We start from the raw sequence: 23,874 nt of genomic DNA, 5'->3' as shown, positions 1-23,874 counted from the left end.
AAAGAGCTCAGGGATAGTGCCCAGCCCCTGAGTTCAAGCCCCACAACTGGTAAACAAACAAAAAAAAACAAAAATCAAAAAACAAAATGACAGTTGGGAAATTTCTCAGTAGGACCCTTCATGCCTAAGCATGCTAGAAAAATGGATTGCTTCATCTAAAAAAAAAATTCACATCAAACTGAAGTGAATCTTCATTGTTCAATAAGAGGGAAACACAAACACACATACATATACTAGAATGAATGTTCTAAAATGGTGTATAATGGTTCAGATTCACGTTAGGCACTGACATTGTATCTATGTGTAAAACTTCCAGGGAGATATTATTTTTCTGCTATATAAAATACCACAGTGACTGCCATCAAGGTCACACTTCTGAGAAGGGACAGGAAAGAATTTGAAGGATGATGGGTTTTAAAGCATTCTGTAAAACTTTCACTCTCCACAGGGCTGGGCTGGGCTGGGCCTTGGCTTTGTCTCTTAATGAAGCTTTAAGCCTCTGCAGAATCTCTGATGGCCGTGGATTTCCACAGAGCTGGCTTTGCCCTGTTTTTCTGGAACCTTTGTTTTCTGACTTCAGGCATAGGACTTTATGGCTATTTGTGCTTGCTTATAAATTCATATTTATGATGGAAACTCTCAAAGCAAACTGTAAATGGATAAAAGAATACACAGCATTTTCAGCTATTAAATTTTACTGTAAAATATATGATGGTTTTAATAATAAGTCCTAAATGTTACATCAATGAAATAATACTATAGGCTCTCCCTCTCCAAATTGTATTCTTTTTAATTGTTACATTTTAACAGAGCAACAGTTTATTTGACTGGTATTTTGTGAAGCTGGTTATAATTCAAATAAAATACGAATAATGTGATTCTTCAAACTTCAAAGGAATTAATGTGACTATATATGTCCTAGACTATTTGAATGTGTTTATGTATGCAAATATATACATAAAGTCTGTTTTATATATACATATACACATAAACACGTATCTGTATTTTTTGGCAGTGCTGGACAGAACCTAGGGCATTAGCATGTCTTATTTTTTTATGCTAGTACTGGGGCTTGCACTTAAGGCCTGGGCACTGTCTCTTAGCTTTTTTGCTCAGGGCTGGAGCTGAGCTCACACCTGCACTTCTGACTTTTTACTGGTTAATTGGAGATAAGGATCTTGTGGATTTTTCTGCCCTAGCTTCTTTGAACCTGGATACTCAGATCTTAGCCTCCCAAGTAGGATTACAAGTATGAGCCACTGTACCTGGTAACCTAGCCCCTTTAATATATTTTAGTCATATGTAATAAATGTTTGGTTTCGTAAAGTTCTTATCCCTGAGTTGTAAACAATATCTCCATTGTTAAACATTACATTCTGTCTGCTCTATTCACAAATTATTGCCTCATGTCAGTATAAAATCTCTTAGAAACTATCTTGTTTGATTCGATAAAAATAAGCCATGAAATTATTTTTCTCTATGCTACTCTAGTCACATTATTTCATAAATATTTTCTCCAGAGCTTATATTTGAAAAGAAGCTTGAGAGAAAAGTAGTGTGAGGTATACAAAAACAGTAAAACAATTCTATTTGAGTAGGTTTCCTTGGGAAGATTTTTTATTATGTTGCGCATACCAAAATTTAAATCACCTTGTCAGCTTCAGGCAAAATTGATTTTAATTCTTTGAATTTTAATGTTGAAGGCAAAATGCCCAGGAGAGCTATGTCCCTGGCTTGGCAGTTTAGATGGATGTCTTAGATATTAAACCCATGGATGAATTCAATCTACACCAATTGTAAGCAAGCACTCTCTACTTCTGCCCACACTACAGCAGTCAGAACCCCAAAACTCTTACCTTCCGTCAGGTGGTGAGCACAGTGCTAATTAGCTCAATTATTGTTCCAACCTTTAGATTTAGTTTTTACTAAACTAGCTTTATAGATAAGGAAACTGCACTGTGCTGAAAAATAGCACTAGACTGGAGTTTGAATGGGTGGTGCTACGATGTGACTTTTCCTTCTTCTTCTTCTTCTTTTTTTTTTTAGGTACTAGAATTGGAACTTAAGGCCTCTTGCCTACCAGGCAGGTGCTCTTTCCCTTGAACAGTATTCCCTGCCCTTTTTGCTATAGTTACTTTCTATATATGGTCTTTGTTTTTTTTGTTATTTTTGCTGGAGGCCTGGACAGTTATCCTCCTCCTTATATATACCTGGGATTACAGGCATACAACACTATGCCCAGTTTCTTTGTTGAGTGGGCATCTCACTATCTCTTGCCCAAGCTGACTTGTTTTTTGGTTTTTGTTTTCTTTGGTCTGTCGTGGGGCTTGAACTCTGGGCCTGAGCACTGTCCCTCAGCTCTTCAGCTCAAGGCTAGCCCTCTACCACTTGAGCTACAGTGCCACTTCCGGTTTTCTATTTAGTATTCTATGTTTTTACTTCCCAGTGAATGGTTTAGTGCATAGTTCTTACCTTATTTATTGAATTCATTGTCTGTCATTTAAATGGTGATCTAAAATAAATTTATGTGTGCATGAGAATCAGTCTTTTTCTTGTCCTCACATGTTATCATTTTTATTAGATTTTGATTTTTTTGGTGGTACTGAGGTTTGAACTCAGGGTCTTGCTTTTGCTAGGCAGGGGCTTAACCACTTTGTCCCTTTTCTCTCTGGTAACTTTTGAGATACAATCTTGCTTTTTGTCCAGGTCAGTATAGCGTTCCTCCATTTTCCCAGTTCCCATTGTATCATCAATGCCCAGCTATTTGTTAAGATGGAGGCTCACATAAAAGAAATGCAAATCAAAACAACATTGAGATACCACCTTGCCCCAGTTAGAATGGCTATAATCAAGAACTCTAATAACAACAGATGCTGGAGGGGATGTGGACAGAAGGGAACCTTACTGCATAGCTGGTGGGAGTGTAAACTTGTTCAACCACTTTGGAAAGCAGTATGGAGGTTCCTCAAAAGACTCTACATAGAGCTCCCCTATGACCCAGCAATCCCACTGTTCGGCATTTACCTGAAGGATCACAAACAAGACCATACTAAAGCTACCAGCACAACATGTTTATTGCAGTATTATTTACCATAGCTAAGATATGGAACCAACCCAGATGCCCCTCAGTAGATGAATGGATCAAGAAAATGTGGTATATATACACAATGGAATTCTATGCCTCATTCAGAAAGAATGACATTGCCCCATTTTTAGGAAATGGAAAGGCTTGGAAAAAATTATATTAAGTGAAGTAAGCCAGGCCCAAAGGAACATAGGCCCCATGGTTTCCCTTATTTGCAATAACTAGTATATGTCTGAGACAAGCAGAAAAGGTCAGATATGTTGATGTTAAATGAAATGAACCCCAAGATGACTCAAATGTTTTTTCTTTCTTGCGATTGTTTCTAACACATTTATAAGATTATTTCTTTGTTGCTTTGTATGTTCCTCCCCCACAGTATAACCTTTGTTTTCACTGTATTTGATGTTGGTATAATTTGTGGAGGGGAAGGGAAAAAACAAATTGTTTAACTAGGGATACAGGTGGACCCATTGCAACAATGAGATGTACAAGACGTAATGTTGAAAAACGAACTTTACAACTTTGGTGGGGTGGAGGAGGGGAGCCTGCAGGGGTGGGGGGGGGCAAGGAGAGGATGGGAAGGGATGAGAAGGGGAAACAAAGGAGGAGGCAACAATGCTTGATACCTTGCTCATGTAAATTGTAACCCCTCTGTCTGGTATTTTCACAATAATAATAATAAAAAAAAGATGGAGGCTCACAATTTTTTGCCCAGGGTGGCTTTGAACCATGATTCTCTCTATTTTCATTTTCCAATTACTTAGAATTATAGATATAAGCCAACAACACCTGTCTTAGCTTAGATTTTTAAAGATTAGCATATATTAACATTTTCATGTTAATGTTGATTTTTACATGTCAAAGCAATGCTTCCCCATGTACCTAAAATGTGCACTGCTTAAATCTAACCTTGCTTTATCTATTACCTCCCACCTGACAATGGTCTGGTGCTTGGTAGTGTTCAGATAACAAGACTGAAAATAATTATTCCCCTTTGTCCTCAACACATATGGTGGTGGTATGCATTTCGCAAGTCCCCCCCAAAATAACTGACCAATGGAAAGTTCACTTATTAAGTGTAGAGGTGTAGGAGTCCTACACTGGAATGGAGTTTTGTGTGAGATGAATTCCACCTGATAACATGAGATAAAAACCCTGGGCAACATATAGAAGCTCGATCTAAAATATACCAGGACATGATATAGAACTCTAGGCCTTTACACACAGTGAGAGAAAGGACACTCTCAGGAGAGAAACACAATAGCACAATGCTTTGTGCATCTGATCACATAAAATAATATTTACTGAAATGAACTCCAGAAAATGGAAACAAGAAGGTTTGTTTCCTTTGTTGCTGTTTTTGTTTTCCTTTCTTTCTGTCTTCTTTGTTCATTTATTTATCTGACTTCAGGAGGGTAGGGGGCACAGAAATGGAGGGGCAGATTGAACAAATGCAGCAGTGACACTTACTAGACACTATGTGGAAAATGAACTATACAACTGTGTGTGGACATGGAAGGGAAAAACTGGGAGAGAATGATGGGAAGGAGTGACTTTTTCCAAAAAGAAATGTACTTTTTCTATTTGTGTATGTATGTATTTATTTATTTGTTGGTCATGGGGCTTGAACTCTGGGCCTGGGCACTGTCCCTCAGCTCTTCAGCTCAAGGTGAGTGCTCTACCATTTGAGCCACAGCGCCACTTCTGTTTTGTGTGTGTGTGTGTGTGTGTGTGTGTGTGTGTGTGTGTGTGTGTGTGTGAGTGTTTTAATTGGAGATAAGAGTCTCATGGACTTTCTTGCCCAGGCTGGCTTTGAACAGTGATCCTCAGATCTCAGCCTCCTGAGTAGCTAGGATTACACTGCCGCCTGGCTAAGAAATGTACTTTTTATCTGACTCATATCACCTTTATAATAACAAATACAAAAAGTCAGATGTAATCCTCCCAAACTATATGATAGCTATTGTGTAGCATTTTCCCTTGCTAGCTTGCTGGTCCTCACCTGTAACTTGAGAGAATGAAGTCAGAGGAATGCCTTGTCTGATTCCAAGTTCTAGGATTCTTATCGTAGATCCCTTGATCTGGTGTTTGATCACTCTGGAGAAGGGGCTTTCTTGGGGGAAATCCTGACCACTTGGAGGTTGGTGGGGGAAGCAGGTTTAAGAGGATAATTGTAGCAAAGCAAACTTGACAGAGACCTTCCTGCCTGTCAGCATTTTAATGGTGCGGGTGGAATTCCAATCACCCCTGTGTTGTACATCAGCAGAGTTTCTTGAAGGAAGGCAGCCGTTGCCTGGGGACCGATACTGTGTGCTCACTCACAGTAACCCGGACAGGATCACGGAGTGAAGATGCCATTCTGCAGATGTATCGATCTCTTTCTCTGCTTCCTTCCAGGGATTTCCAGGAAACGCCAATGCAGACAGCGTTGTGTCCTACACACTCCAGCCGCCCTTCGAAGCCAGGTTTCTGCGCTTCCTGCCCTTGGCCTGGAATCCCAGGGGTAGGATTGGGATGCGGATCGAAGTGTACGGATGTGCATATCGTAAGTGGTACTTCTCTTCACATGAGAGCATTCACAGGTGCAGTGAAGTGCAGTAAAAGCCCCAAGCCAGACTGCTCGCTGAACTGATCTTCTATGACTTTAAATAACTACGTAAGAACTGATGTTATGTAGGAAGTCAAGGGTCTTTGTTACCCTATAACAAACTGGACTTCCAGTATTGTCTTTTATAGTTGACTTTAGAGGTGGACTTGAACCAAAACGTGCTCATCTTTAGATTCTCAGATTTTTTTTTTAAACGAAGTGCCTGTAACATTGTAGACAATATTAATGTGAATACAATTTAAATTACTGAGCAGAGATGCTGATGGCTCCTTGCCTGTAAATCCTAGTGATATAAGAAACTGAGATCTGGAGGACTGCAGTTAGAAGATAGTATGGGTAGAAAAGTCTGCAAAGCTTCGTCTCTAAAATAACCAGAGACTTGGCTCAAGTGGTAGAGCACCAGCTTAACAAATGCCAGGCCCTGAGTCCAAATCCAATTACTACCAAATGAAAAACCACACACACACACACACACACACACACACACACACACGACAGACAATGCTGTTTGGTGAAGCAGCTTAAATGATATTCCATGTGGGAACAAAATACTGGTTTTTCTCATGCCCGCACCTGCTCTATGATGTGTCTGTTTTAACTCATCTTTTCTCTATGACCATTACCATGAAACCTTTTGTCTAGCACACTTGATCTTTACTTGGTGCGTGTATATGTTTAGTTTATGTACTGAGCCAGCTTATTGTCTCTTCCATGAACAGTAATCACCATAAATGAGTAGATCCTACATGAAAATAACACAAACATTAAAAAAAAGTAACAGGGAAATCATGTGGCAGGATTCTATTCGACAGTGGTCATTTGGTGTCCCACAGTATACTTGGGATGTTTCTTCACATAATCATTATCATGTTTCTAAATTATTGTCAGCATAGAAGAGCATGAAAAGTACTGCTATAGCAGTACTGGTGGCTCATGCCTATAATCCTAGCTACTCAGGAGATTCTGAGGATCATTGTTAAAAACCAGACAGGGCAGTAAAGTCCATGAAACCCTTATCTCCAATTAACCATCAAAAGTCAGAAGTGGAGCTGTGACTCAAATGGTAGAGTGTCAGTCTTGAGTGAAAAAGCTGAGGGAAAGCACCTGGGCATTAAGTTCAAGCCTCAGTACTAGCACACACATTAAAAAAATACTGCTGTGTAGAACTGAAGAACAATCCAAAGATTAAACTGAATGAGCACATCTTAACACTTCTTAGATTTGGGTCTGCATAGGTTTTTTTGGTCAGGATTTTTTGTGCATGATCAGCCCTATTCTTTGCTGATTGTACTTTTAACCTTGCCAAATGTAATTTCCTAAAGCATAATAATAATAATAGTAATAATAATAATAATATACCATCCAGGGAGTATTTGAAGTCACTGTTAAAATTCTCATTTGACCTTTAGCCAAGCAAATTAATTCCCTAACTTGGCCTCTAACTCGGCCTCTGTTTTCTAATGTTAACATTTCCACAGGATATTAAGTATCATAGGGTGTCTTACTATCAATTTTTCTCCTGTTCCCCTTGGCCATCGACTTTCATCTCTGTGTTCATTTCAATATTTAATTGTGCTCACCATAACAAGAGTTCCTATGCCTCTTATCTCCAACTCTCTCTGTCCCTCCTTCCCTTCCTCCATCACCCCCCCACACATACACACACACACACACACACACACACACACACACACACACACACACACACACACACACACACACACACACACACGATGGTACTGGGGCTTGAACATTAGCTTTGTCATTCAAGACTGGCATTCTACCACTAAAGCTACTCCTCCACTTCTAACTTTTTGCTGGTTACTTGGAGATAAGAGTATCTCCCATTTATTTAGCTCGGCTGGCTTTGAACCACAGTCTTCCCAGCCTTCTGGGTTATAAGCATGGAGCCACCAGTACCCAGCTGCACTTGTTTTTTGATGAACTGAATGTTTAGGACTTCCATAGTGAAATTGTAAGAGACTTGTCAGAGATAGAAAAAAAAGTGTGTGTGTGTGTGTGTGATTACAGTTCTGACAGGCTATAGGAATGCCCATCACAGTACTATAAAAGTCCTGTGCCATCAACAAAGTCAATAAATAGATAAACAAACAAGCAAAACTATGTGCCTTTGTTAGTTTTCCTGAGAAACAAAGCTACAACATACGTTTTTGTATGTGTGTGGCCACATATTGTATAAGCAGACAAAATCCTAAAATGTTGATATATGGGTAACATGGGTGGGTAAGATTCCATGAATAATGACTTTCAACAATTAATAGAGAGCTTAAACAAAATGAATTTTAGAGAGCTGACACATGTCTTGACTGGGGAGGGAGGCTGAAAGAAGTAGCAGTATAGGAATAGAAAGAGGAAGCTAGATTTAGCTTAGAAACTTACAAGTAAATACGTTGGGTGGTATGCAAATGCATTCAAATGTATTAATTGAAATATGGTCGATTCAAGGAACAACTCAAACAGAGCAGTTCCTCAGAAAGCCAGAATCAAAGGTCAACAAAGTAGAACATCATGCAGTGGGTACTCGAAAGGGGTGATGTAGGGTCAAGGGGAAAGGGGTAGACAAATGAAGAAGAGAGGAGGGGGAAGATGCAGATAAAAATTCAATGTTCATCTCACAGAATTAAGAAGGGTAAGGGAAGGGCTGGGTAGAGAAGGGCTGGGTGAGAATGTGCAAAGGGGTGACATTGATCAAGATGTATTGTATGCATAAACTGCCTTGTGAAATGGCAACTCCTTTGTACAACTCCTTAACTGTAATTTAAAAAGTGAATACAAAACGAAAGAGGAATGGTGGGCAGATCCAGCCACCATGCTCAAAGTATTTCATGATAGAACTAAGAAGCTTGAGGGGATGGGCGAGTTGGGATAGCTGAGAGGGAATGATGGAGGAGTGGCAATCAATGGTCAAGACGCTCTCTACACATAAACGAACAAGTTAAACGGAAGCAATCATTGTACTATTTGCACAACTGTTTGAAGATAATAGTAATAATAATAGAGTCTCAGAGGTATGCACAATAAATCCTCCTAGACCACCTTCCCAAATCCTATAGAGTTTCTAGTTTTTGGTTCGTTTTCAACTTCAAAGGAAATTTATTTATTTATTTATTTATTTTGGGGGGGGGTCTGGTCATGGGGCCTGCACTCTGGGCCTGGGCGCTGTCCCTCAGCTCTTCAGCTCAAGGCTAGCACTCTACCTCTTGAGCCACAGCGCCACTTCTGGCTTTTTTTCTGCTTATGTGGTGCTGAGGAATCGAACCCAGGGCCTCATGCATACAAGGCAAGTGCTCTACCACTGAGCCACCTTCCCAGCCCAGAAATTTATTCATTTTTTATTGTGAAAATACTGTACAGAGAGGTTACAATTACATGGGCAAGATAATGAGTACATTTCTTATCAAGCATTGTAGCCTCTTCCTTTGTTTCCCCTTCCCATCCCATCCCCCACCCCTCACCAAAGTTGTAAAGTTCGTTTTTGACATAACGACTTGTATGTCTCATTGTTGCAATGGGTCCACCTGTATCCCTATTTAAATAATTTGTTTTCTCCCTTCCCCTCCACAAATTATAATAACATCAAATACAGTGAAAGCAGAGGTTATACCGTGGGGGAGGTACATACAAAGCAACAAAGAAATAATCTTATAAATGTGTTAGAAACAATCACATGAAAGAAAAAAAATATTTGAAAACCAGCCAGTCAACTCTTGCATTGTTTTCCCCAAAGAATAAATACTGATTTTAATGTCACAGTAAAATATTAACTATGCCTATATTCAGGCTGTGCAAATAAAATAAAAATAAGTACATATGTAAGAAACAAGAGAAGTCAAAGGTATGGAGAATGAATCAGCCATTTAAATAGAGTGATACTAATATTTAATATAATACTAATATTAAAATTAAAAATTAATGTCATAATAAAGCAACATTCAGGGTGAGAATGTGGCTCAGTGGTAGAGCACTTGTCTTGCATGCATGAAACCCTAGTTTTGATTCCTCAGTACCACAAAAACAGAAAAGGCTGGAAGTGGCTCTGTGGCTCAAGTGGTAGAGCACTAGCCTTGAGCTGAGGAGCTGGGGGACAGCTTAGTGCCCAGGCCCAGATCAGGCCCCACGACCGACCAAAAAAAAAAAAAAAAAAAAAAGAAAGAAAGAAAAAAACTAAGAAAATGTAACATCCTTCTTGATTTTCTCAAGGATGAGAAGTAGACCACTGTAATACAAAGATAGTGGCAACTGGGAGAAGGTTAATAAGAATACTTCTAGATGATAATGTTAGGAAAAGTCTAACAGCAGGTAGCAGGTATGAGGTATATCAAGTCAGATTAGCAACAGAAAATACATTATTGTCAGTTTTTCTCCTTTGATGAATAGACTTAAAACATGACTTGTGCCTACGTGTGTGTGTGTGTGTGTGTGTGTGTGTGTGTGTGTGTTGGCATGAGTCACAAATTTTCAACATGTTAAAGTGCAGAAAGTCTACTTTCTAAGTTCTGTTTTTCAATATCTTCTTTTCCAGGATCCGAGGTGGCTCATTTTGATGGATACAGTGCCCTGCTCTACAGATTTGATGAAAAATCCATCCGACCAATGAGAGATGTTATTTCTTTGAAATTTAAAGCCATGCAGAACAATGGGATTCTGTTCCACAGAGAAGGACCAAACAGAAATCATATCACTCTGGAACTAATTAAAGGACAACTTGTCTTTTATCTTAATTCAGGTAAAAAATACTTGTACACTTATGCCAGTAGTTTTTTTTAAATCTGTTTAGCTATAAACAGATCTGTTTATAGTGAATCTGTGAATCTTTTCAGTTAAGTAAAGGGGCCATACAATTTATCATGCCAACCAGAATACTTTTGAGAAATAAAAGACAAGTTACTAAGAGCCACACTAGGATAATTATTGCAAAGTAGAATTATCATGGGAAAATGTAAAAGGAAGTTTAAGAACACTGCTAATGAATGCAGGACTTACATAATTATCGTGTGTGTGTGTGTGTGTGTGTGTGTGTGTGTGTGTGTGTGTGTGTGTGTGTGTGTGTGTGTGTGTGTACTGGGACTTGAACTCAGAGCCTACATGCTCTTTCTTAGTTTCCTCTGCTTAAGGGTGATGCTCTACATCTTGAACACACCTCCATTTCTTGCTTTTTTTCTGGTCAAGTGGAGATAAGAGTTTCACAGATTTTATATGCTCAGGCTGCCTTTGAACCGCAACACTGAGATCTCAGCCTCCCGGTTAGTCAAGATTACAGGTCTGAGCCACCTGCAATAAGCCAAAAGCATATATTTTGTCAACAGTGAAAGGTAATTATAAATAAATACATAAGGTATAGTTTATATTGTGATAAGATATAATCGTACAGATAAGAAGAGGTTACTGCAAAATTCTGGGATTGTATTGGTAATGATATTCCAATGCAGAAAATATTTTCAAGGTAAACGTGAATCATGTCATGAATAGTGATACAAAATAAGTAATTAAGATGAAAGAAAAATGTTCAACCAGGTACTACTGTTTCCTAATCAGGGAGGCTGAGATTGGAGAACTGAGATTTGAAGCCAGCGAGGGCAGGAAAGTTTGTGAGACTGTTATCTGCATTTAACCACCAAAAAGCCAGAAATTGGGCTGTGGTTCAAGTGGTGGAGCACTAGCCTTGAATAGAAAAGCTAATGAGTTAAGAGACAGGCTCTGAGGTCAAGCCTCAGTATCAGTAGCAAAAAAAATAATGCCGAGAACATGACTTAGTAGTAGAGGCCTGCCTAGCATGCATGAGGCCCTGAATTCCATTCCTTCGTGCCACATAATCAAAAACCAAATAAATTAAACAAAAGAAATGTACTCATTACCTGACTTAAGAAACTGTAATCCCTCTATACATCACCTTTACATTAACACTAAAATTAACTAATCAGTTAATTAATTTTTAAAAGAAAAAATGTTTTAAAAGCAATAGAAATAAACTAAGTGAAAAAAGCAATTTCAACATTGAATAGAAATGAATTGTAATAAGAAACCATAAAAGAAGTACACTTTGTGTACAAGAGGAAGTCTGACCATCTATAGGTGAGGGAAGACTGAAATATAAATTTCAATGCTCATCTCACAAAGGGAACCCATGATTTAGAGCGGAGCTAACTGGGTGTGGTGGTTGTTCTCTTTGAAGGCATTGCAAACCTGTCCTCTACTAAAGCTCCCACGACCCTCACCTTGGGCAGCCTGCTGGATGATCAGCACTGGCACTCTGTCCGCCTGGAGTTCTTCAACACCCACGTCAACTTCACCTTGGACAAGCACGCGCATCACTTCCGTGCAAAGGGGGAACGTACTTCCTTAGATCTTCACTTTGAGGTTATTACACAATGTATAATTTCAATGGCCTGTAACCAGAACCCAGTTCTATGGAGAAATGCATAGCAATTCAGACCTCTGGTGGTTGATATAGAATTCAGGCCCCAGTGAACAGGGTACTCCTTTAAATAAGTCCCAATTGATTACTTTATGATGATGGATCATTCTCTTAGCATGAGAGGCATGTATCCAGGCCTAGTGTGATGTAAGGTTAAGGAGATTTTTCTGCAAATGAAGTGATCTAAAGACACAAAATGATGTTCAATAGATTCCTTTTGAATTGTATCTAGTATATTACATTTGTTGTTAGGCTATAACAGATTCCTGAGGGTGGAATTTTGTATGGTATGAGCACAGTGAACACAACATTATATGAGATCTCTTGGAAGAGTTTGCATCGTATATATCCATAAATTCATTAAATAGCAAGACGGTCAAATGAACCCATGTTAACTACACATTAACTTTCTTAAGTGGTTTTTAGCAAATGCATTACCAATATGTCTCAAAGCACACAATTCTGGAAGTTCTTCATAGGACAATATCAAATGTGTGAGGATCAGGAAAAACTGGGGTAATTTATGTAATGTAATTGATTGTGACACATAATATGCAGAGGAGCTCAGTGCTACCCCAGAATATCCACAATTTTATTACCTTAAGTTCACCATATAATGCCAAAACATAAGCTTATTCCTTACATAAAAGGATTTTTTTCCTCTCTCAAGGCTGGAATTCTACCACTTGAGCCACAGATCCACTTCTAGATTTTTAGTGGTTAATTGGAAATAAGAATCTCATAGGCTTCCCTGCCCTTACTGGCTTTGAAGACTATTCTCAGATCTCAATTTCTTGCATCGCTAGATTGCAGGGATAAGCCACTGGTGCCTGACATTTTTGATTTTTTTTCTTAGAACACATAACAAGTTTCTAAAAATGAGCCCCATGACTACTTCCTTAAAATGGCTTAGTTGAGAAATACCTGAGAGACCAAGTAACTAAAATATGTCCTATGTAGTCTTAAACTGTTTACTATGTAATCTTTTCAAAAACAAGTTTATTGACCCTTTTTCCGAAGTCTGTACACCAAGTCAGGAATCAAGCCATCGAATAATGTTATGATAACCGAACGTTTCATTTAAAACAAACAAGACAGAAACAAAAAATGATGCTGCTGGATTTGTGACCATTAATTTAATACCTGTTAGACATCTTTTAAAGGGATCATTTCACTTAAATATCACTAAAAATGTTATTTTTCTTTATGTCATTTTTCTCTCAAAGATCAGCTTTGGAGGAATTCCAGTACCTGGAGGACTACTGAATTTCTCACATAAAATGTTTCATGGATGTTTGGAAAATCTTTATTATAATGGAGTGGATATAATTGAGTTAGCCAAGAAGCACAAGCCACAAATCCTCGTTATGGTAAGGAAAGAGCAAGAAAAATAAGTTTTTTGTTTTACTTTTATTGCTTTTAGGCCTCCATTTGTCATAATATTTTTTTAAAAATCAACTCATATTTTTTTTTTTTGTCGGTCATGGGACTTGAACTCTGGGCCTGGGCGCTGTCCCTCAGCTCTTCAGCTCAAGGCGAGCACTCTACCACTTGAGCTACAGCCTCACTTCCGGTTTTCTGGTGGTTTATTGGAGATAGTCTCATGGTCTCTCCTGCCCAGGCTGGCTTTGAACCGCAATCCTCAGATCTCAGTCTCCTGAGTAGCTAGGATTACAGGCGTGAGCCACCAGCGCCCGGCCTCATACGGGTTCTGGGGTTTGAACTCAGGACCTGGGTGCTGTCCTTGAGCTATTGTCACTCAAGGCTAACATTCTACCACTTGAACTATAGCTCTACTTCTGCCTTTTTGGTAGTTTGCTGGAGATAAAGAGTCTCACAGACTTTCCTGCTCAGGCAGGCTTTGAACTGATATCAGATCTTAGATCTCGGCCTACTGATTGCGTAGGATTACAGGTGTGAGCCTCTACACTCACCACTGGAGTAAAGCTCGACGCATACTTTTAAACAGCTTCTATGTAATACCACAATTTTATTATGCACATGAAGTTAAAAAGTAAATATATTTCCTGGCGCATGGTTATTTAATATGAAGTAAAATGAACATCTTACTTTTATATTGAAATAAAAATTCATATACCTTGTGTGTTTGGGGTATTATTAGTCTCAGGAGATCAATTGTTTGGCAATAAAAATCCCTAATGAGCGATTCCCTACTCAATGGTAAATGTTTCCCAGTAGTTAATTAACTTCTTTCCATTAAAAAGAAAACAAAACGATCTGAGTTTTGGGTAACAGGTAAATTCATATTGCCTGTCAGTAAATCTCAGAGACCATTGTAGGAATATTCATTTGTGTTGTTTTGAAAAATATTGCTTCTCATTTTTGTGCTGCAAGGATTGGAGGCCTTGATTATATTGCCCACACCTGGAGGAGCTCTCTTCAGCTCCAGGTTGTGTGCTGGTGACTAACACCCAATCCTAACTACTCAGGAAGTGGAGGAGGATCTCAGTTCGAAGCCAGACTGGGCAGACAGATCTGTGAGACTTTTCTCTCCAGCTAACCAATCAGAAGCCATAAGTGGAACTGTGGTTCAAATTGTATATCACTTGCCTTGAATGGAACAAAGCCCAAGGCTCTGAGTGCAAGCACTGAGTGTGCGCACGCGCGCGCGCACACACACACACACACACACACACAAACACACACACACACACACACACACACACACACACACACACCACACCTCTTTAGCTCTTGATGCACAGGCTACAAAATGAATATATATCACTCAGGTTAGCATGTGATAGAGGGGAAGACTAGCCATGAGTCCCCTATTCCAAGAAGGTTATGTAAATAAAAACACACTCACAAACAAACAAACAAAAGAAAAAAAATGATAGCTCTGAAGCCTTCTTTGAACAGCCCTGTGCTAGGATAAAAACGAATGAAAAATGTCATGAAGATTCATGAACAGAGAAACACCAAAGGGAAGAGGGATAAAAAGGCTCCACCGAGAGATGGTACCTTGGACAAGATTAAAAATAAATCAAAAGGAAGGGGATAAATGGATCGATCTGCTATCTAAAGTTTCCTTCCGAGAAGAAACTGAACTGGACTTGGCACGAGTTAACCAGATCCTAATCTCACAAATTAGACTGGGTTTAGTGGTGGGCATGTGCTACTGCAGCTATCCCAGAGGTAGAGGTAGTTCAAGGAGAGCACAGTTTGTAAAAGCACGAGACCCTACCAAAACCAAGCTCTAGGTGAAAAGGACTAGGAGCGTGGTTCAAGTGGCAGAGTGTCTGCCCAGCAAGGGTGAGACCATGAGTTCAACCACCCGTACCAAATAAATACATACATCAATAAATAACCAACTCATTAAATTGAGAGAAATGATCAAAATAAGTTGGCATGAAACTGATTTTCAGGAATGACCTTTAGGAAGATCTAAATATTAAACAGTATGGAACTATCTGTTAATTGTTTATAACCTCAGGCCTAACAGAGGACCTGGAAATTAACTGCCATAGCACTAACTCCTACTCAACTGTAGTATAGTAAGTGTTATTTGCTAGTATAGAGAAATATTAAGGTAGAGAATTACACACACACATGCACACACACATGTATACATGCATACACACCATAGATTTGCCTATGGATGATAATATTTACATTAGGAGAAAAGATAAAAGACATAACATTAAGCATTGTCATGTAGTCTAATTCATAAAACTCTAATGAGAGAAAGCTTATGTATATTTTTGCCAATATGCCTTTAATTAGAGAGGAGCCCCATTCATTGGAAGGTCTCTCAATGTTGCCCTTTTGTTTTATTTATAGGGAAATGTCTCCTTCTTGTGTCCACAACCACAGACTGTCCCCATGACTTTTCTGAGCTCCAGGAGCTATTTGTCTCTGCCGGGCAGTTCTGGGAAGGACAACGTATCGGTCACTTTTCAGTTTCGAACATGGAACAAAGTAGGACAGTTGCTTTCTGGTGAACTTTGGCGTGGGTCAGGAAGTTTTATCCTGTTTCTTAAGGATGGAAAACTCACACTGAGTCTCTCACAGATGGGCCAATCTTTGAGGAACATCACAGCAGGTAAAACACCTATTTTCATCAACTGTACCAACAACCAGGCCACGAGTCATCTTGTAATAAGTGAAGTAATGAGTTGCTACTTGCTCTCATTTGGAAGAACAAGTTGCCCTCTCCTTTTTCCTTTGGCTTGTAACTACATGGAACACACAATCATCATCATGATAGGGATCTTTTGATCCCAAATGATTCTATACAAGAAATTAAGAAACAGCTGCATGCTGTTCTTTTTTCTCTTCCTCCCATTCCCTCTCTCCCTCCCTCCCTCCCTCTCTCCCTCCCTTCCTTCCTTCCTTTCTTTTTTTAGTATATATTTTTTATTGTAAAGATACTATACAGAGGGAAAAGAAATGCAAATCAAAAAACATTGAGATTCCACCTCACCCCAGTTAGAGTGGCTATAATCAAGAACTCTAATAACAACAGATGCTGGAGGGGATGTGGACAGAAGCGAACCCTACTGCATTGTTGGTGGGAATGTAAACTTGTTCAACCACTTTGGAAAGCAGTATGGAGGTTCCTCAAAAGACTACACATAGAGCTCCCCTATAACCCAGCAATCCCACTGTTGGGCATTTACTCAAATGATCACAAACAAGACCATACTAAAGCTACCAGCACAACTATGTTAATTGCAGCATTATTTACCATAGCTAAGATATGGAACCAACCCAGAGGCCCCTCAGTAAATGAATGGATCAAGAAAATGTGGTGTCTATACATAATGGAATTCTATGCCTCCATCAGAAAGAATGACATTGCCCCATTTGTTAGGCAATGGAAAGACTTGGAAAAAATTATATTAAGTGAAGTAAGCCAGGCCCAAAGAAACATAGGTCCCATGGTTTCCCTTATTTGCAATGACTAGTATATGTCTGAGACAAGCAGAAAAGGTCAGGTAAGTTGATGTTAAGTGAAATGAACCCCAAGATAAGGACTCAAATGATTTTTCCTTCTTGTTATTTTTTCTAACGTATTTATAATGCACCATGTGTACCATGTGATATTTTTGTTGCTTTGTATGTTCCTCTCCCACGGTATAACCCCTATTTTCACTATATTTGATGTCAGTGCCCTGCATCTTGTATATACACTTCTTTAATTCAGGAAAGGGCAGGGAAAAAACAAAATGCTTAAATAAGGATACAAGTTGACCCATTGTAACAATGAGATGTACAAAACACTATATTGAAAATGAACTTTACAACTTCAGTGGGGGTGGAGAGTAGGGAGGTTGGGGAGGGGTTTAGTTGTGGAGGTGGGAGGGAAGGATGGTAGGGGGAAAACAAAGGAGGAGGCAACAATGCTCAAAAGGAAATGTACACATTACCTTGTTCATATAACTGTAACCCCTCTGTACAGCATTTTTACAATAAAAAATGTACAAAAAAGATACTATACAGAGGGGTTACAGATACATGAGTAAGGTAATGAGTACATTTCCTATAGAGCATTGTTACCTCCCCTTTTGTTTTTTCCCTACAATCCCTTCCTTCCCCTCCCCTCCCCCCCCAAGTTGTAAAGTTTGTTTTCAACATAGTGTCTTGTACATCACATTGTTACAATGGGTCAACCTATATCCTTATTTCAGCATTTTGTTATTTCCCTTCCTCTCCCTAAATTAGAAAAATATATAAACAAGATCCATGGCACTGGAATCAAATACAATGGGTTATATCATGGGGGAAGAATATACAAAAGAAACAAAAAATATCACATAGTACATTATAAATACATTAAAAACAACAGCAAAAAAGGTAATTCCTCTTGTGTCCCTATCTTGGGGTTCATTTCGCTTAGCATCATCTTACATGGTCATATGTACATAGCTTTTGACCTTTTCTGCTTGTCCTAGACATATACTAGTTATTGCAGATAAGGGAAACCATGGGACCTATGTTTCTTTGGGCCTGGATTACTTCACTTAATAGAATTTTTTTCCAAGTCTTTCCATTTCCTAACAAATGGGGTGTTGTCATTCTTTCTGATGGAGGCATAGAATTCCATTGTGTGTGTGTGTGTGTGTGTGTGTTTCACATTTTCTTGATCCATTCATCTACTGAGGGGCATCTGGGTTGATTCCATATCTTAGCTATGGTAAATAATGCTGTGATAAGTATAGTTGTACTGGTAGCTTTAGTTTGGTCTTGTTTGTGTTTGGGTAAATGCCCTAAAGAGGGATTGCTGGGTCAGATGTGTACTCTTTTGAGGAACTTCCTTAATGCCTTCCAAATGGTTGTCCCTTCTCTCTTTCCTTTCTTCCTTCCTTCCTTCCTTCCTTCCTTCCTTCCTTCCTTCCTTCCTTCCTTCCTTCCTTCCTTCCTTCCTTCTTTCTTTCTTTCTTTCTTTCTTTCTTTCTTTCTTTCTTTCTTTCTCTCTCTTTCTCTTTCTTTCTCTCTCTCTTTCTCTCTCTCTCGCTCTCTCTCTTTCTTGCTTTCTTGCTTTGCTAGTCCTGAGGCTCCAATCATGGCCTGAGCAGTGTCCCGAGGTTTTTGTTCAGTTAGTCTTCTACTACTTGAGTCACAGCTTCACTTCTGACTTTTTGGTGGTTAATTGGAGATAAGAATCTCATGGATCTTCCTGCCCAGGCTGGCTTTGAACTGTGATACTCAAATTTCAGCCTCCTGAGTAGCTAGGATTACAGGCGTGAGCCACTGGTTAGTTGAGAGTTGTGGTTCTTTTGCTGAAGCCTGTGTTGTTTTCTGAGATCCCTTGATACCAGAGAAGAGCTTCATCTCGGATTCCTGATGAGGAAAACCACACAACCTCCTCAGCCTCAGCCTGAAGTGGCAACCCTTAGTTAGCTCTTTGCAGGGAGAACACTAGGACAGAAATCTAATGTTCTTAACACAGTGGCCATCTTCATACAACCCTTTCATGATGCTATGTCTATCGAAACTTGGGTATTTTGGTCAGGAAAATGCTTTTTCCTGGTAGGTTAGGGGCTCAAAAGTCCATGAGACAAATTTCACAATGGATTGAATGTACTCCCTGTATGGTATGGGCACGTTTGGTAACCACTGAGTTGATTGAATCTGCCAATGTGAGACATAATTTCATTACCACTGGAATAATCCAACAAGCCCACATCTTAGAATCTGTATCTATCCACCTCAGATCACAGGTGAATCATGCATGATAAAACAGAATTATTCAGAGAAGAACTAATCTATTTTTTTAATCTTTTACTTATTTTTATTATCTTTAAGTAATAATACAAAGGAATTGACATTTATTAAAGCAGTTTATGAATACAGTGCATCCTGATCAACATTCTCACCCATCCCTCCCCTACCCACCCCTTCCCTCACATTGAATTCTTTATTTTGTAGGATATATATTGAATTCTGCATTTTCCCCTTGTCTGCTCCTTTCCCCTAACCTCACCCCACTCCTTTCAAGTACCCATTTCCTGGTGTTTTGTTTTGCTGAACTTCAAAGTTCAGTGACATATAATAGAATCTTCTTGTTTCCCTGCCAAGATTCCATTTTCCCCTAAGACACTGTAAAATCGCAACATGTATTCGTAGGCAAAGCACACCTGTGTGGAAGATTGTATTGGACCCATTCATTAATGAAAGGATAGTTCTGGTAAAGTAAAGATTAAAATCCCCTACCCACATAGTGCATCTTCTTTCATAAGGAAGAAAAGGATGAAATAGCTATAGTAACGAATAAGAGTGCAAGCAGACTCAGGTGACTTCCAATGTGATTACAAAGGCAGAAAGAAACCTCATGCTTCCACGTAGCCAGCCAGATATAGCTAGTGCATCCATGCCCTCAGGAAAAAAGATAGTTTGTCTCCAAGTAGAAGGACTGGACAGGACATTTCTAGCTTACAACCTATCCTCCATTTGCCTGATAATTGGAGAGTCGTCTATAATAGGTCATTGTCTTCCTCAAAAACAAAACAAAACAAAACACCCCAAACCAAAAAACAAAACCCTTAAAAGTCTTCATCTCTCTGTGACAAGCAGCAAGCCAACACCTAAGCTAACCTGCTTCAGAGACAGGCACTATCTTTATCGATGCCTACATTTCAAAGTAATATCTCTCAGGACCTCAAGAAACATGTTTCTGGGTTATAAATCTAGAAAGGGGCTAAAGAAAATTGTAACAAGGTATTCTTTTAACTGAAACGTTGTTTTAAAATGAAGTTTCAAAAAGATTTACATTCTGATAGGGAGCAGAGAAAGAATTTACAATTGCCAAGTGTTCAAAAGAAATGCTCTTAGAAAAAGCAGAGAGTGAGTCTCTGGCACTGAGGAGAATTTCTGTTGGGTGGTAATTGCACAAATGGGGTTTCAATGAAACATATCAGTTTGAGCACAATAGATCTTGATCGATGTCACCCCTTCCATCATTCCCCCCTCTATCCCAACCCCACCCATTCCTTCAAGTTACCTACCTGGTTCCATTTTCGTCGATGTACACTTAATGTTATAATTGCATTTGCCTACCCTTCCTCTCTCCATTCATCTCTCTCCCCTCCCCTCGACTTCCCCCCCCCCCAACAATGTAAGTCCCAGCTTCCTGGTATTCCTTTTCTTGAACTGTAAGTTATTCAATGGGGTTGAGCCATTGGAATCCTCCCCTGCACAAACCATATTTGGTTCAGTTTGTTTGTGTCTATATGTATACGGCCCTTGTATATGTGTTCTAATATGTTTATAATTTAGACCTAACTCTCTCCTATGAGAGAAAAAAGGATAGAAATATTTTATGGTCTTTAAGCAGTTGTACAAAGAAGTTTAAAAATACAGTGCATCTTGATCAATGCCACCCTTTTCAACATTCTACCCCAATCCTCCCCACCCACCCCTTCCTTCACCTTTCTTACTTTTCTAGGATATTTATTGACTTTTTTATGCAATGTATACAATTTTTTATGCAATGTATACAATTTTTATGCAAAGTAATGTGTACAATGCATCTTGATCTTGGTATAACCAGTAAAGCCAGTTACGAAAAGAATTCCAAGAGCTAAGCATATAACACGATGAAATGAAATTACAAATAAATATCCTCCTATTAAAAATTGTCAATAACCATACGCAGAGGGAAATCAGTTGCTCAGTCTTTGTGTGGACTGGGTATCTATGGACAAGTTGTTTTTTTCTTTTTTTTGTCGGTCCTGGGGCTTGAACTCTGGGCCTGAGCACTGTCCCTCAGCTCTTCAGCTCAAGGCTAGCGCTCTACCACTTGAGCTACAGTGCCACTTCCGATTTTCTGGTGGTTTACTGGAGATAAGAGATTCACAGACTTTCCTGCCCGGGCTGGCTTTGAACCTCAATCCTCAGATCTCAGCCTCCTGTATGGACAAGTTTGATGGAGTTCATATCACCATCTGTTTTCAAAAAGTTAATTCCTGTTGGTGCATAGTTACAAACTCACCTAGTCAGACATAAAGGTTTATAACCATGTCAAAATCAGATGAATTCTTCCATTGAAAAGATACCTAGTAATCTCTGCTGTCCATTTCAAGGACTGTTAAATGTTTTCCTGCAGTAGTTATGCAGTATGGGTGCCTTGAAGACCAGAAAAATATCCTCTCCAGGTCTGGTTTGCATAACAACAATTACATATAATAAAAATTGTTAAGTCAAATTGACATTTTGCTTTAGACCACAGCCTTGCAAGAGTGATATTTTGCCTCTGAATTTTTAAAATGCTGTTATTTTGGACAAGAGATCATATGCAAACATGTTTAAAATAGTACAAGTTGCGGACAGTTGCTTAATTAAGTTGATAGTTGATCAGATTAACATGCCTATGGATTCTACTGTATGCGATTTTTTTCTGAGTATAAACAATAGTCAAAGGCAAGTTATAACCTAATAGGGGAAAAGTTATTTTGATAATCACTAATGAACATTAAAAATAATCTGTACGGAGGGCTACTTCGCTCTTTAAAAGATATTTTAAGAGTACAGCATTAAGACTTTACAAAACGATGACACAAACAACATATTAATTTTTTAACATTAATTTAATTGAAGAGCTAACTTCAAGGGATAATCCAGGCAATCACTGATATGTACAAAGGAAGTGACAATGAACTCACATGTAATGCAACACTAGCTTCTTCCTTAGCCTGGGTAGTAAGATTAATGTGTCCCCACCAAACAAAACATATTTGCATGTCTAGGGATATGAGCTCTTTGCTTACTTTGGCTTTTCTACAGCCTACAGAATGGCAAAATAAAATGAATAATAAACACTAAAAGAACAGGAAAGGCACTAAGATCCATAGAATCAGACAATACCTCGAAATTGTATTTAGACAATGCCTAGTTTTACACTGAAAGCTTCAGTAATTCTGACTGATTTAAAAACACGGTTTTGCCCTTACATATTACTTACTCTTAATTACTTTCCTTCCAGATTCACACATCACCGAAGGTTAAGAGGGAACACTGAACTATTAATGTTAATTTTTTTAATCGCAAGAACTACCACTTGCATCTGAAATGCTAATGACATTAACTTTACAAAAATGCACGTAGGGAGGAGAAATGAATTAAGTGCAGAATAATCTTAATAATTAGCAGACTTACTAAGACCATCATCTAAAAAGTTAAATTTAAAAGAAATATTTCTATAATCTAGAGTTTATCACTAGGTATTAAACTTCTGAAATTAGTTTTGATCTTGGTCTAATTTTAAGAATTGGAACAATGTTTAATTTCACTTAATAGGCTAATTTTACTTAATAGACTAATTTCATTTTTAATAGGCTAATTATTTCATTTTTACCCATTTATCAGTATGCATCTTTGACATATTGCAAGATGAAAGTATAAAATACTTCCAGTGATTCTTTCAGTGTTTCCATCTTTAAATTTATCATCAAAGATAATTTACTGTTATATTATTTAAAAAATAAATATTGAGAATAGAATAATACAGATATGAATGTAAACATAAAAATAGTGTACTTCTGTAGGTAAAGTATACTTCCAGCTATTTTGTAAGTATTTAAAATCAAATGTTAAGAAGTGATGTTTAAAAGTTGGAGCTAGTGGCTCAAGCCTGTAATTCTAGCTACTCAAGAGGCTAAAATCTGGGGATCATAGTTTGAAGCCAGCCTGGGCAGGAAAGTCCATGAGACTCTTATCTCCAGTAAACTTCTCAGACAAAGCTGGAAGTGGTGCAGTGGGTTATTCAAGTGGTAGAGTGCCAGCCTTCAGCACAAAAAAGCTCAGAGATAGAACCCAAGCCCTGAGTTCAAGCCTCAGGATTAGGGGGAAAATGATCTATAATCCTAATGTATTTGTTCATAGAACACATGAGCACAAGTTGATTTTATATACCTTATTAATTAATGAATAAAACAATAAGCTTTTAGGGTCAGTTCAAGGGAGAATTCAAGGTACTACAGATGTGGATAAAGAAGAGCAAAATTCATTTATTAGTAGATACCAAACAATTCAAAAACCAATCGAATACCCCACTGTGTCTCCTAGACAGAAGAATTAGCATTTGTCAGACAAAAGCATCTTGCATGATTCTGAATTCTCTCCAGTTGACAGCATTGTAAAGGAACCACACGGTGAAGGCAGAGGAAGCCTGAATGGGGTGTGCCATGTGGACTGAAAGCCTAGAGCTCTTTCTTCTCCATTCAGAGACGTCCACGATCACTTCCCACTCAGCTCTATCCGCTCCCCCAACCAGTTCTCTGA

The 23,874-nt window shown here is 38.7% G+C and overlaps 1 protein-coding gene across 2 annotated transcripts in view; it reads left to right on the top strand.

Moving 5' to 3' along the window:
* LOC122124680 (contactin-associated protein-like 3) overlaps positions 1–23,874 on the top strand; it is a 110,290-nt gene that overhangs the window by 42,039 nt on the left and 44,377 nt on the right. For both annotated transcript variants that reach the window (XM_042699378.1, XM_042699377.1), the window contains exons 2-6: positions 5,483–5,630; positions 10,237–10,440; positions 11,887–12,071; positions 13,356–13,499; positions 15,934–16,195. In XM_042699378.1, the coding sequence (XP_042555312.1) occupies positions 5,483–5,630; positions 10,237–10,440; positions 11,887–12,071; positions 13,356–13,499; positions 15,934–16,195 (943 nt within the window). The remainder of the gene's footprint in view (positions 1–5,482; positions 5,631–10,236; positions 10,441–11,886; positions 12,072–13,355; positions 13,500–15,933; positions 16,196–23,874) is intronic.

Source organism: Dipodomys spectabilis, unplaced genomic scaffold (genome assembly GCF_019054845.1).
Source record: "Dipodomys spectabilis isolate Male_0828 unplaced genomic scaffold, ASM1905484v1 ptg000241l, whole genome shotgun sequence".
Taxonomy (NCBI): Eukaryota; Metazoa; Chordata; class Mammalia; order Rodentia; family Heteromyidae; genus Dipodomys; species Dipodomys spectabilis.
The sequence above is the reverse complement of the archived record's forward strand: the minus strand, read 5'-3'. Positions and strand labels throughout refer to the sequence as shown.